General features: G+C 44.2%; 1 protein-coding gene and 1 long non-coding RNA gene across 2 annotated transcripts; one reads left to right on the plus strand and one right to left on the minus strand.

The window, feature by feature from the left end:
* Window positions 1-329: 329 nt before the first annotated feature.
* Window positions 330-11,444, plus strand: bace2 (beta-secretase 2). Its single transcript, XM_053423677.1, has 9 exons — window positions 330-912; window positions 4,478-4,566; window positions 4,826-5,042; window positions 7,531-7,662; window positions 8,229-8,363; window positions 8,802-8,903; window positions 9,271-9,420; window positions 9,535-9,703; window positions 11,203-11,444. Exons 1-9 carry the CDS (start codon window positions 616-618, stop codon window positions 11,442-11,444), a joined length of 1,533 nt encoding a protein of 510 aa, XP_053279652.1. The 5' UTR covers window positions 330-615.
* Window positions 3,285-9,738, minus strand: LOC128440838 (uncharacterized). Its single transcript, XR_008338582.1, has 3 exons — window positions 9,200-9,738; window positions 4,835-5,033; window positions 3,285-3,460 (listed from the first exon to the last, which is right to left on the minus strand). It is a non-coding gene; the product is annotated as an uncharacterized LOC128440838 (long non-coding RNA).
* Window positions 11,445-13,672: the final 2,228 nt, after the last annotated feature.

Genomic DNA, 13,672 nt, shown 5'->3' on the forward strand with positions numbered 1-13,672 from the left:
CTTTGTCTCATTTTTTACATCACAAAAACCTGGCATTTTAACAGGGGGGTGTAGACTTTTTATAACCGCTGTAAACATATATATATATAATACTTTTATTAATAAAATATTTATAGTATACTATTGAGATTATAATGTATTTATATAATGCTACTTCAGATATGATATAAATTGTAACAATATATACATTTGTTTTTAGTCAAACACATATTTAGAATCCAATACAATGACTCTTTGTGCTTATCTCGATGTTGCATGTGACTCATAAATATTGTCGACTCTATATTTACGCTAACCACTTGACTTTACTCTGAAGGGGCTGACCGGACGTCAGTGGTGTTGCCGTTGGAGGAGGAGTGGATGGAGGCAGTCAGGAGTTTCCAGTGGATGTCAGAGTTCCCCAGTATGGAGCCAGTGTCTGAGTGTTTCATGTTTCTTACACTTTCTCCTTCACCGTGAGGAGGAGGAGGAGGAGGAGGCGCTTCTCCCGTGGTCACCGCAGCACAGCCGCTTCCACGATGGTGAAGCTGAAAACTTGACTGAGGAAACTTTCTGAACTCGGAGCTGGAAGTCTTCTGTCCCCGAACTCCACACAAGAACAGACACAAACAAACAATGGCTGACCCCACTTCAGCGTCGGTGTGGGCTTTAACTTTCAGCTTTTACTTCGGCGTGTGCACCTGTTATCTGTCCATACCGCTGAAGATTTACCCGGGGAGGATCGACGTCTCCCCGGCTGTGGATGTGACCGCTGTCCGGCGGGTGGCGTTGACAGCCGCCGATGGGACCGGCCTGTCTCTGGCCTCTGATCCCACCGGGACTGTCAACTTTCTGGACATGGCTCAGAACCTGCAGGGGGACTCTGGAAGAGGTTACTACATCGAGATGTCCATTGGCACGCCCGGTCAGACGGTAATGATAAGTCACTGTGTTTTGTTTCTACTGCTGGTTTCAACTCTGATCAGACATTTTAGTATTTCATTGTTCAGACCTAAAGGCAGCACCATGTCTTCTGTCCTTTCCTCTTTAGTCAATGGACTGTGTGTGTGTGTGTGTGTGTGTGTGTGTGTGTGTGTGTGTGTGTGCGCGTGAACACCATGTGATCCACTGAAGGAGTGTGAGAGAGGACTGGCTGTGCTTGTTTCACCCCAGGGCCCTATCTACCTATCTGTATATCATTTGAGATGTTTCTACATACTAACAAAACGTTTTAACATCTCCCCAACAGCAGAAGAACAACTTGGCTCCGTGGGAAGATTAGCCAGGCGTTTTCCTAACCATCAATATTCTTATTGAAATGAAAATCCCACCGTCTGACTCCCAGGCCATGAGACTCCAGCTGTGGGCTGCAGCAGCCTGCTGGAGTCTGCACGGCTTGGTGGTCCGTAGGTAGATTGACCGCCAGCTCACATGCACTCACATGACACAGCCTGTGAAGACCACTGTTTCCTACCAGGCAGCTGACGGGGATTATGAGGCTCCCAGGGAGCAAAGAGCAGACCTGGATTTGTACAAAACAACTCCAGCCCCTGGTGCAGGGGCACATGTCCTGCTCGTTTCCCCTTCGTTGGAGAGAAACATGCCTGTGTACTAATTTACTGGCATTATTTCATACTGCTCGTTACCGAAGGCGCCTCACAAGTTCAGATTAATGATTAAGGAGGACTAAATGGTCCCGGATGAGTTGAAAGGGGGAATGTCCCATCACTATTAAACATTCATGATGCTGTAGGGTGTTGTAGGTTTAAGCCTTTGCTCTGCCACTGTGTTGGAAGTAGATGTGTTTTGAAATGACGCTTAAACCAAAGGTGAATTGTCCCTTTAGGGTCTCATTGACCTGGTGTTCCCGGGCCTCTCAGCTGAAACACATCAGACTCTTGGGGGGCACTGCTCTGCCTTCTCACGCTCTGGGTTCTCTTATCAGTGCTGCCTGACAGTCACTCCCCAGCATCTGCTGCTATCAGGGCACACTGCAACCTGGGAAGTTCCCCAGAATACAATTATTCCAACTGATATTTTATTGCGGCTGGACCTTCCTCAGCACTCGGTCATCAGACTTTGGTTCATACTTAGCCATTAGCTGAGATTACAACATTATCATCTGACTCTTTTCCTCACCCTCAGGAGATGAAGTCGTTACAACTCCCCTTCAGTTTATTCTAGGAACAGTTTTTGAATCAGCAGGCATACCTCCTGAACAATGTTGTGTTTGGCCCAAAGGGTCTGAGATCTCAGGGTTATTATCCCATCTCCTCCATGTTAGTGGATGGGACATGGACCAAACTAAATAGTCACAATACATTTCAGAAATTCTCTCTCAAAGATGGCTTCCGTCTTTTTTTTTTTTAAGGTAATGCTCAGGTGTAGATATTTCCATTAATATTGGGTTTATTGGGTTATATTAGTTATTTGGTGCTATGCAAACAGGAGGATGTGCCATGATTTACAGCTGAGTCTAAAACACAATGTGTCGGTGTGTGTATTGCTGGGACCTTGATGCGGAGGCTCCATCACCTGATTGCAACTCCTGGGACTCTGGCTTCATATCTGGATAGCGGGTGGAGGTGGAGATGCATGGTCCTAACTTTTATATAGAATAATATTTCCATGTGTTAAAGGGATATGAGATGTAAATAGACACAGCATGTCGTCACACTCAACAATCCTTTAATAACTTGGGAATAGTTATAATGAGGAGCAAATAATTGTACTGTCTAACATTGCTCTTCTAATATAATAGCTTTAACATTGTGTTAGTGTTTCAAATGACACTTAGCTGTGTTCATCATTACAGTGAAATGTTCCCCTCAGCCTTTCATGCCGAGAGAGCTCAGTCCACTTTGGTTCAGATTGGTTCATGCAGTGCCAAAATGTCGTGTAGCTCGATACTATTAAGTCATACTCCCTGTGTTATTCTATCTAAATGATTATGTGATTACAGGGCCGTGGTGTTAAATGAGGCTCTATTCAAATCAGCCACTAATTGCCACATCTGTTGGCGTGTGGCACAGCCAGGCTGAGGTGTCGGTCGGAGAGCCTCACATCTGCTAATTGGTACAAACAGGTAGCAGATGCACGTTTGCCGCCATGGAGCCGCTGCCAATTAGACAGTGAACGCTCAACTGCTGGCTCCCGCAGCAGCGGGGGAGGGGGGGGGGGGGGGGGCGATTTGCCCGAGGCTCGGGGAGCCGAGCTGAAGGAGGATAGTGTGACTAGAACAGAAAGGCGGTGTGGGGATAAGAATTGCCCGCGCTCCCCCCTTCTCCACCACGAGGTTCCGGTGTTTTCCGATCTGCCGCCTGTTTGGCTGGTCCAGGTCTTGTGTGGCTGGACCGGTGCCATGTGCCAGAGGGGTTTGAGATGGCACAGTCACAGCAGATGGGACCAGGGCCAGTCCAACGAGGAGGAGGTGATAAGCCCATCTCCTCCAGGCAGGCCAACAGTCGCTTCCCGTACCCACCTGAACGGATCGATAACACATGGTTGATGAGCACAGAATTGTTTCATTATGACTTCATGCACACCTAGGCCTGAACGAGTTATGATAATTTTGGTTTCTGAGCAAATAGTGCTGTGTAATGATGAGCCGACTTGTTCTGCTCGACAAACAAAGCTTGAGGGAGTGGATTTAAGAAAATGTTTGGGAATCAGTTATTTGCTTCCTTTTACACAGATTACAAAACCTACTTCCTGATGTTCAGGTTTGTCCAAAACAATGGCAGCCTCAGAGAAATGAAGACAGACGGATTGCTAACCCCAACCCTCTGTTTCGATTCTGTGCAGCACTTGTGCATTTTCATAAACTCGTGTCTGGTGGGTTTGTGACTTCATGTTAGTGAGGAACGCCGGCTCGTGTGTGTCAGAGTGGCCACTGCTCAGTTGCGGAGGTGACAGGAATCTAACGGCCAATTAGTTCCTACTCGTCGACTCCATGCCTGGAAGACAAAATTATCTCAACTGTTGTTAGCCGGTCCCCACTGTGCACATGACACATACCAGAATGGCTGGATCGGTGGTACACATATGTCAGTAGCTAGAGGCCAACATGTTTGACTCATAGATCACACATTAGAGAGTAATTATATCAGAGGGGCAGAGTCATTTTTGCTGAACAACCAAACAGTTTGTTCCAGCTTGTAATCCGTTAAAGTTAGTTAATCAGCTTTCAGGCTTCAGTTTTAACTGAAATATTGAGCAATTCTTTAATAAAATGTCTAAACACAACTAGACATATATTACTTACATTGTCACATTTGTTATCCACTATATTTCCCTCCTCTAATTATTAGCACAGCAAAACCTTTCCATTTCCATTTTATTTGATGTTGTTCTTTTTAAGGCTTAAATTGTTTCACTGTATCCCACTGCTGAGTTTTCTTTTCTCCCACACAGAGACTCAGGAGCTCAGTAGGTCAGGGCGGGGCTGTCACAGATAAGTGTCACGACTGATAAGCAAACTTCTCCTTTTGTTTTTCAGCTCAACATCCTGGTGGATACAGGCAGCAGTAACTTTGCCGTGGCTGCGGCTCCACACCCGTTCATTACTCACTACTTCAACACTGCACTGTGAGTGGCCGAGTCTCTTTGTTTAATCACATGCACAAACTCTTGGAAATGTGACACCACTGCTGAGTTCCTCGACATTAGAACTTTCACAGGGAGAAAAAACAAATATTCATGAATGAATAATCATAAAAGCTTTGTGTTTCTCTAGTGGTGAATCTGCACCATCAGAGTTTTCCCCTGCATGAGATTTATTCATGTATCTTTAAAAGATCCCCTTAAGGCCTTTTGCAGCCATTCACACTTCCTCCTCTGTGTTTAGCTCCAGTACCTATGAGTCAGTCGGTCGGATGGTTGCCGTCAGGTACACCCAGGGTAACTGGGAAGGTGAACTGGGCATTGACCGGGTCTCCATCCCCAAAGGGCCAAACGGGACCATCATCATCAACATTGCCGCCATCCTGTCATCTGAGGGCTTCTTTCTTCCTGGGGTCAACTGGCAGGGCATCTTGGGGCTGGCCTATCCCATGCTGGCACGGGTGAGAGAGATCAATTGTTGAATTAGAAGAAAAAAGGTTTAAGTCCTCTCCTACAAATTTTCTGTTAAAGGCTTCTGCACACTAGAGGATAATTGGGCAGGTTTAAGGCCCAGTTTTCCACTCATGACAATCGCGGGAAGCGTTCCCCAAATAATGGGCTGGGTGGGAGGAGTTTACAAGTGGGAGGGGTTTACAAAATTATCTTAATGCTACTGATCGAGCTGGAGTCTCTTTTATCTCTAATAATAAATATCGCAGAAATAATTTATAAAAATATAACTGCAAAACAGAACACACACGTCTCTTCTCCTGCAAGTTTGACTTTCCTCTGAAGTCACGTTCAATCACGTGAGTTTTCCACATAACAAACGGAAGAAGAAGAGTTTCTCAAGTCTCCTCTAGTGTGCACCAGACTTTAGTAAGAAGCACAAAGCAGACTCACACTCAGACAAAAGCATGAGCTGCATATTAAATACAGAAGAACAAGCTGAACAGATGTCTATAGCTGACGGACAACATTTCACAATCCAGTGTTTCCCATTCATTATCTACAGTCTGATCAGCCATGATTGAATTTGTTCCTGCTACGGCTTTCATAAGAACCATTTTTTTATTACACTTCTCATAATATAATGAGAGACCTCCAGCTTGATGTGTGCTGTGTGCTTGGCTACTGAAGGCATGCACTATATTCCATAACATTTTTACCATCCAAACAGACTCAGACCTCCTAGTTTAACCTGCAGTTGTGACATTCAATGCAGTTCTTTCTATCACACTCTCACTGTCTTTAGTCTGCGTTCCTCAGTCCCAGCAGATGGGACCAGTTTAATGAGGAGGAAGTGTTTAGCCCATCTCCCCAAGTCAGGCCAACAGTGGCTTCCCATAGCTAACTGAACACATGAACTGATGGAATAATAACAATATTCATATCTGAACATTATAAACAGTGTCTTTGTCTTAGTCCCCATCAGGGAAAGAAAACAAACTACCATGTGTATACATAACACATGATCATGGAATTTCTTAATAATGACTTTATGCACACTGTTCTCAATGCCTTTAGCCTGTGTTACTGTCCCTGGAATCTGGTTCCTGTTAGTGGGACCCTCATGCACTTGCACCCTTGTTACCTCCATAGATTGAATTCTGTGGGAAACACTGTCATCAATTTTAAAACACGTTCCCCCTCATTTTGCTCTGTGTATGAAATTATATTTAACATTGTGTTTATGGTGAGCAATTTGAAAGACGATATATTTCATACCGGCAGCATCCTTGTTTATGAGGCAGCTCTGTAGCCCCTGACATGTCACGTTCCCACATTGCTTCTATAGGCAGTGCTTTTTCTATCCCACCATTCACATGCTGTCCGCACACCTGTCAGGGGGAAACTGGGCTCGAACCACCGACCTCCTGGTTAGTGGACAACCCTCTCCACGTCCTGAGCCTCAGCAGTGGCCACGTGTTTAGTTAGTTGCAGCAATTGCATGAAAATGATAATGTACTACTAATAAAACAATTAAATAAAATAGTCAAGTCTTATCACTAAGGTCTGTTCGCTTTTTTGTTCGTTGATGCACGGAACTAGACGCAGTTTATTTCTATCAAAGATTGAAGTGTAGGAAAAACACTTTTTTTCATAGTATTAGGTTTTATCTCATTAAGAAGTGCTGACTCACATTTCTTTTACTGCTCTGAATAATTGTCCCAACTAATCTAATCAGAGTGTAGTCACTGACATTTCATATGGCAACAGAGAAGTTTTCAGCTGTCGAGAGTTTGACGCCTTTGAGTCATGATTTCTTTTTTACACAACGTTTCCAGTTTAATTTATTTTTCTAGCTCTAATGTCTTGTACTGGTTTATATCCTCGCTTCCTTTACAATAATATTCTCTCAGTAAATCAATTTCCATTTTTCAGGAGAAATAGAGGAACAGTCTTTGTAGGTGTGAAATGCGACAGCGCTACAAAACCCAGACTCTTCTTCCCGGCATCCGCTTTCTTTAACATGATGATTTAGTGCAGTTGGGACAAGGATGACGTCAGTGTAAACTCCTACAATACACTCTTTCATTCTTCGCTGACTGCGGCAACCTTTGGGATCAAATGCTAGCGATGGAGGGGCAGATACACTCACACTGACAACTTTGTGCGTCTGGTGTCCCCAGTGTTCAGGTTAAATTCGCCTCGGGGCTGTTTGTCATGCAGGACATGATGACACAACACTGACATGAAAACCGAAGTCAACATCCTTTAGTCACTCTGACCCTGCCTGCCCTACATAAGTGCACAAACGCAATTGTGTAGTAATCAATTCACATTGAGCATTTCCATCCTTCATTTTCAAGATATTTTTTATTGTAAAGTTGTTTAAATAAACTTGTGTTACCATCACAAAGTGAGAAGATGCGAAAGCAGCTTTAAAAAATGAAAATAATCAGAGCCCGAAATGTAATTGTTTTAACACTTTCCTCTCTCGATCAGCCCGACTCATCCGTGGAGCCCTTCTTCAACTCTGTGGTGCAGCAGCTGGGCATCCCTGACATCTTCTCCCTCCAGATGTGCGGTGGTGGCCTGTCAGCCAGCAGCGCGGAGGACCCACCGGGCGGCAGTCTGGTGAGTGGTCAGGAGGGGCTGGCCCGGGTAGAGCTGCATCGAGTGACCGTATCAAATAAGCTCTGGTTGTACATAGTGCTCAAAGGCAGGGTGGATTTTTGAGCTAAAGCGAGAATCACTTTTCATATTCCACATGGTGTGCGTGGAGTTATTTTACGAGCAGCATCAGTTATGTAAAGCACTTCTCTTCTCAGACTTATAAACGGATGGATTAGACAGAGCAGATTGATGCATTTATAAAACATTGGAGCTACTATCCTCCTGTCAGTGGGTTTTGTACATTGGAGTGTGGCTAATTAAGCTAAGATAGCATCCCGCTGAGAGCAGGTCTGTCACTGTGCTACAAACCGCCTCGGTGCCACACTCCCTGTGTCTCCATCACACTGACCTGCTGATACTGACAGATGGACGCACTGGCCAGGGTGTGTGTGTGTGTGTGTTTCTACATATTCGGCCAAGATGCGGATGTTAACCCTTTGCCAGAGTGAGCTCTTGTTGGATTATTCAATCTGTTGGTCACAGTTCACCCACAGAAGAGTGAAGAATAATTTCCTTTCTTTCCTCAGATCCTGGGAGGAGCTGAGCCCACTCTGTACCGAGGATCGGTGTGGTACACCCCCATCATAGAGGAGTGGTACTACCAGGTGGAGGTGTTGAAGCTGGAGGTTGGTGATCAGAACCTGGACCTGGACTGCAGAGAGGTGAATTTCAAACGCTTGTGTTTCTTATCTCTCACTCTTAAAAGGTATCTTCCACCAAATTAGTGTGTATACACAGGTTTTTATATATGCTGGTAAACTTCGATTTACATCTTCCCTTTGGCCTGGGAGTGAATTCCAACTCTATCCATTCCCATTGAAGACAAAGCCAGATGTTTGCGGCTTTTTTGGACCAGTTGAAAATGGGCTTAAGTTTGATGCAGAAAAGCGACATATTCATATCTGATGAGCTGATTTTAAAAAGGTTAAAGCAAAGAGATGAAACGGATCAGCAGCACTGCGAGGGAATGTAACCCAGTCTGTCATTTCGTGAAAGAACTTCCTCTCTCAGATCCCTTTTGTGTGTTCAAGGTCTTCCATAGGAGCCTGTTGAGCTGATAGAACCCTGACTGCACTTCACTCTCTCTCCCTCTCTTTCAGTATAACATGGATAAAGCTATAGTTGACAGCGGGACGACGCTGCTGCGACTTCCTGTCAACGTCTTCAATGCGGTGGTGGAAGCCATCATACACAGCTCGCTGGTACGCCGCCGTCTCTCCACAGACAATGATGAAACATGTTGTCAGAGCAAAGAGATGCAGGGGAAGAGAGCGCACGCTCACTGCTTTCAAGGACATGGTCGCTTTGAAAGGAGTGCGTGTGTGTGTGTGTGCGCTTTTGTTTTCTGTTTTTTCTACTTCACTCATATTTCACCTTTCGCAGCTGCACACGAACACTCCTCAAGGTTAATTTGAACTTGGAAGCAACATTTTCAATTAATGTATCAACATCTTTACAGTAAAAATAAAAGGGAAACATGTTTTGGAGCTGTACTGACCTTCTGTCTCTTGTCCTATTCCTTCCTGTCTCCCTCTGTCTCTGTTTGTTCATCGATTCTCTGTGGTTCAGATCCAGGATTTTTCTTCAGGGTTCTGGGAGGGCACCAAGCTTGCATGCTGGTTGAAGGGGGAGACCCCCTGGAGATTCTTCCCCAAGCTGTCCATCTATCTGAGAGCCACAAACACCAGCCAGACGTTCCGTATCACCATTCTGCCTCAGGTACCTGGAGGAAACACAAACAGACACCAGTCGCCCTTTCTCCAGAGCTTCTCTGTCAATTTTAGAGAAATAAAAACACTGACCGGTCGTTATTCCTCCCTGTTCATTTTCCAGCTTTACATCCAACCTGTCACCGATTTGGACGGCACACTGGACTGCTTCCGGTTCGGAGTGTCATCTTCAACTAACGGCCTCGTGATCGGCGCCACTGTTATGGAAGGCTTCTTCGTGGTGTTCGACCGCGCCCAGCGGAGACTGGGCTTTGCTCTCAGCAACTGTGCAGGTACGGGTTCATACATGACCATGACAGAGACTCCAACTATATAACTTGTATATCATATCGATAGTTTAAACAGTGTCATTTTGTCTAAAACAAATTTATGATATAATAATAATATCTTTGAAAAATAACCCCAAAGTGCTTCACAAATACAAAACGCATAAATAAAATAATAAATAGAATGGAAAATAATCAACTGTCAAAAAACTAAACATGACAGAAATTTAAGTCTTTCCATCAAAACCTTAAAAACTAGTTAAAATCAGAGAATGATAAAGTACATTTTAAGCTTTGATTCCAAGGAAGTTACTGACTAAACTGTATTTTCTAAGTGTTTGTATTTCCCCGTATTTCTGAACATAATCAATGAGTTATTCTCTGTGAAATCACCAATTGAAAAAATAAAAAATTGTCTAAATTTTAAGAAAAGTGGAACAAATCCTGTATCCGCCCCTTGATCGGAATCTGCGTCAAAACGTTATGGGTTCTTCCCTGACCCAGACTGCGTCCTTCCACCGAGTCCTGTTTAATCCGTCCAGTGGTTTTTATATAACCTTGGCCGAGGTAATAATCGAGTAGCAGGAATTAGACGATTCCAAGTGGTTAAGATTCTCCCTCCTGTTCACAAGCTGCTGTTTAAGACACAGAAACCCCCACATTTTTGTTGATATGAGCCGGATGGTCTCTTTAATGTTTTATCTGTCATTTACTGATTCTACATGAAAATGTCGCTGATTTTGCTTTTAAGACTTTAGCACAAAGTCCATAAAGCGCTCGACATGAAAAAAAAGTCATTGAAAAAGTGAACAGCGTAAAGTGCTGTTAAATAATAACTAGAGTCCGATGGTTGAAAACTGAATCACCATAATTTACACTGCGGTACTTAAGTTCTGTGTAAATACGAGCAGAGGCACGGCTCCTCGCTTTAAGTACAAAGATCCCTTTTGTTCTGTATTAAGCAGAATGGACTTGGAACAGATGTAGGCTGAAGGTTGAATGCGGGCTGTGGTTGCCAGCTGTAATGAGCCGAACTGACTGGTATAATCAAGACAGAGGAAACTCTCAACCAGCTGCCCTTTAATAAAACGAATAACCTCAAATTACGTAAACGATGGCGCTCACCAGCTCCCGGTCTGAGACGAGGGTTGTTTCAGGAAGCTGATACCAGGAAAACGAGCCTGATAGTCGCACACATGACGTTATATAACTGTAATAAGCCTGTCTTTCTATTTTCTCTTGAATGCGTTTATAGATATATTTTTTAGTCACTTTTTTAATAAAATGTATATATGAACATGTTTAAAGGAATTCATTTCAGCTTTTATTGGGGCTGAATAATTCTTTTTACTTCTGTAAAGGTCATTTAAGGTCAGGTTTCGTCTTCCTTATTTCTTGCAGTGATAATTATTTGATTTGTGATGCGAGTTTCCAAACACTCTTCACCTCCTGTGTGACTCAGCCTGTGTGAACCGAGCTCACCTGTCTGTCCTCTGTCTCTGCAGTGAGCGGCGGCGTGGCCCTGTCGGAGATCGCCGGGCCCTTCTCAGCAGCCGATGTGGCGGCCAACTGCTCCAGCGGCTCGCTGAAGGAACCCCTCCTCTGGGTCATCTCCTACGCCCTGATGGCGGTGTGCGCCTTGGTCCTCATCATCCTGCTGCTGCTGCTCGTGCTGCCCTGTCGATGCAGGGACCGCTCCGGGGAGATCACGGACGAGTCGTCGCTGGTCCGCCACCGCATCAAGTGACTGAGAGGAAGCAGAGGGGTGAGCAGGATGAACAGGCAGGGAGCCGGTGAGCAGGGCGTGTCCGCGGCGGCCGGGAAGGGGGTGAGGCTCGGCCTGCGTGGACCAGTGACGCTCGGCTCTGAACATCTGACCGACTCTGGACTGCACTCATCAGCTTGGCCCATAGAGGTAGACACAGACAGATCGACTGCCTCTTAAAGGGAAATCTCACCCTAAGAACACTTGTTGATGTCTTCATGGTAACAGTTTCCTGTTCTTTCTTATTCTCACTTCATGTCATACTTGGAGACTGTGACATGCAGCAAAGAAGAGGAACAGATGAAACGTTCATCGTGCCATGAAGCTACAGGACAGTTAATAATCATGGTGTGATTTGCTCTTTCACAAGACTTTTGCTTTCTCCAACTACACTCACTGAAACTGGAGCGTAGTTCAACACACTCAAACCAAATTCAGGCTTGGTCTCAGACTGGAGATAATCTGGGAGATTAAGGACTTGACTAACACAAACAGAGAGGTGAACAAAACCATGAAACACTTTATAGCTGTTCTCAGACATGAACCCTGGAGAGCCCTCGCTCGATTGGGTCCTGCCCCTTCACAAATGAAAACCAAAGCAGGAGCTTCTCCGCTCAGACGTGTTGAGAACATCCTCTCTGCAGCGCTCAGGTGAGGGTGAGGGGGGGGGGGGGGGGGGTGCAGCCGACAGAGGCAGGATATGGCATGTTCATTCTGCTGCAGAGATGTAATGTTGTTCAACACTGGAGTCGACCCTTATCACCTAAAGCTCTGAACATCTTCATCGGCTTCATCTACATGTGTGGCACCGCTTCAACATCCTGAGACAGATTTTTTTTTCATTTTCATTCATTGCATGTTAGATACGTCATCAACACGCCCACTCGCTTGCTGTCCCGCGGAGGATCTGCTGCTGTGTTCTCAAATCAAGTCATTCGGTATCCTCTCTATTTCTTACTCAGGGGCTGACAGGAGAAAGTCTGGAGCCTCTCTGTCGGATTTGCGTTATGACAAACAGTTCAGTGCATGTGGGAAAGCAGCTGATGACATACAGCAGCATAAGAATATGTAAGGACAGAGTTTATTCCTCATAGATAATGACAGGACTGTGGGTGGGCAGCACACGGTCAACAATCACTGGTGCCTTCGGGAATAAGTCAAATGTTACTCGTGTCATTTCCAGGCCGAGCTGTGCAGCATTATTCATTCTAAAGCACCGACGACCCTTTAAATGAGTCTCTAGACCGACTCACGTTTCCTTTAGCTTGTTTAAAGATCTAACAGCTCTGATTAGATTCTTGTACTTGTATGAATAAAAGCTTGAAGCCGTCACAGCATCGTGAGCCGTATGAGACTCTTTCTGATGAATTGCACTTTGTCTCTCTTAAGTTAATCAAAAGTGTAATATAAAGTTAAAGATCAATATTTCCGGATCTGTTATGCAATTTGTTGTATTAATGTAATTGTACTAATTCTGCCGACATGCAAGTTTATATTTAAATTTCTTTGAATGTGATTGTATTGTTATAATTATTATTCTAATTAGTCTTTACTTTGTAGACACTAGATGTTTGAGGATGCATATTTATATTTCACATTTTTATACAAATCAAACCGCACGAGAAGCCAAACGATTTTTGCAACTAGAGACACCTCGTTGATCCTGTGGACGACAGTGAGCTGATACACAACAAAAAGTTATTAAATATCATTTTAACGTTGACACTAGAGACACTTTTGTATGAAGACGTGAGTGAAACATGGTGAGAGCACACACTGCTGCACAAAGTGTCGACCAAAAGTTCAAACGGCTCAAATTGGAGTTACACTGGAATCTCTGAATGTTGAATTATTTATGAGTGGTGTTTTTTTGCTTCTGTGCCAAAATTGTTCTTGTGCTGTAAATAATTATTAAAGAAAACCTGACCAAATCAAAATATGCTTGTCTTGTAAGTTTCTCAGGGTCAAACCATCTTAGGAGATCATCAGTGGGAAGGAGCTGGACGTGGGTTTGTGAATGACATCTGGTGTCGAGGCACGGTATCTCCATTCACTGGCTCAAACTGCAACATTCATGACAATCATATTTATAAAAGACTAAAAGACAACATATATATTTCACATAAATATACAAACATGGAGAGTATTACAATTATTGATCTAAAACTAAGTCTGTATCAACACTTTGTAGACGCAGCAGAAAAATAAAG

Source organism: Pleuronectes platessa, chromosome 5 (genome assembly GCF_947347685.1).
Source record: "Pleuronectes platessa chromosome 5, fPlePla1.1, whole genome shotgun sequence".
In the NCBI taxonomy this organism is placed as follows: domain Eukaryota; kingdom Metazoa; phylum Chordata; class Actinopteri; order Pleuronectiformes; family Pleuronectidae; genus Pleuronectes; species Pleuronectes platessa.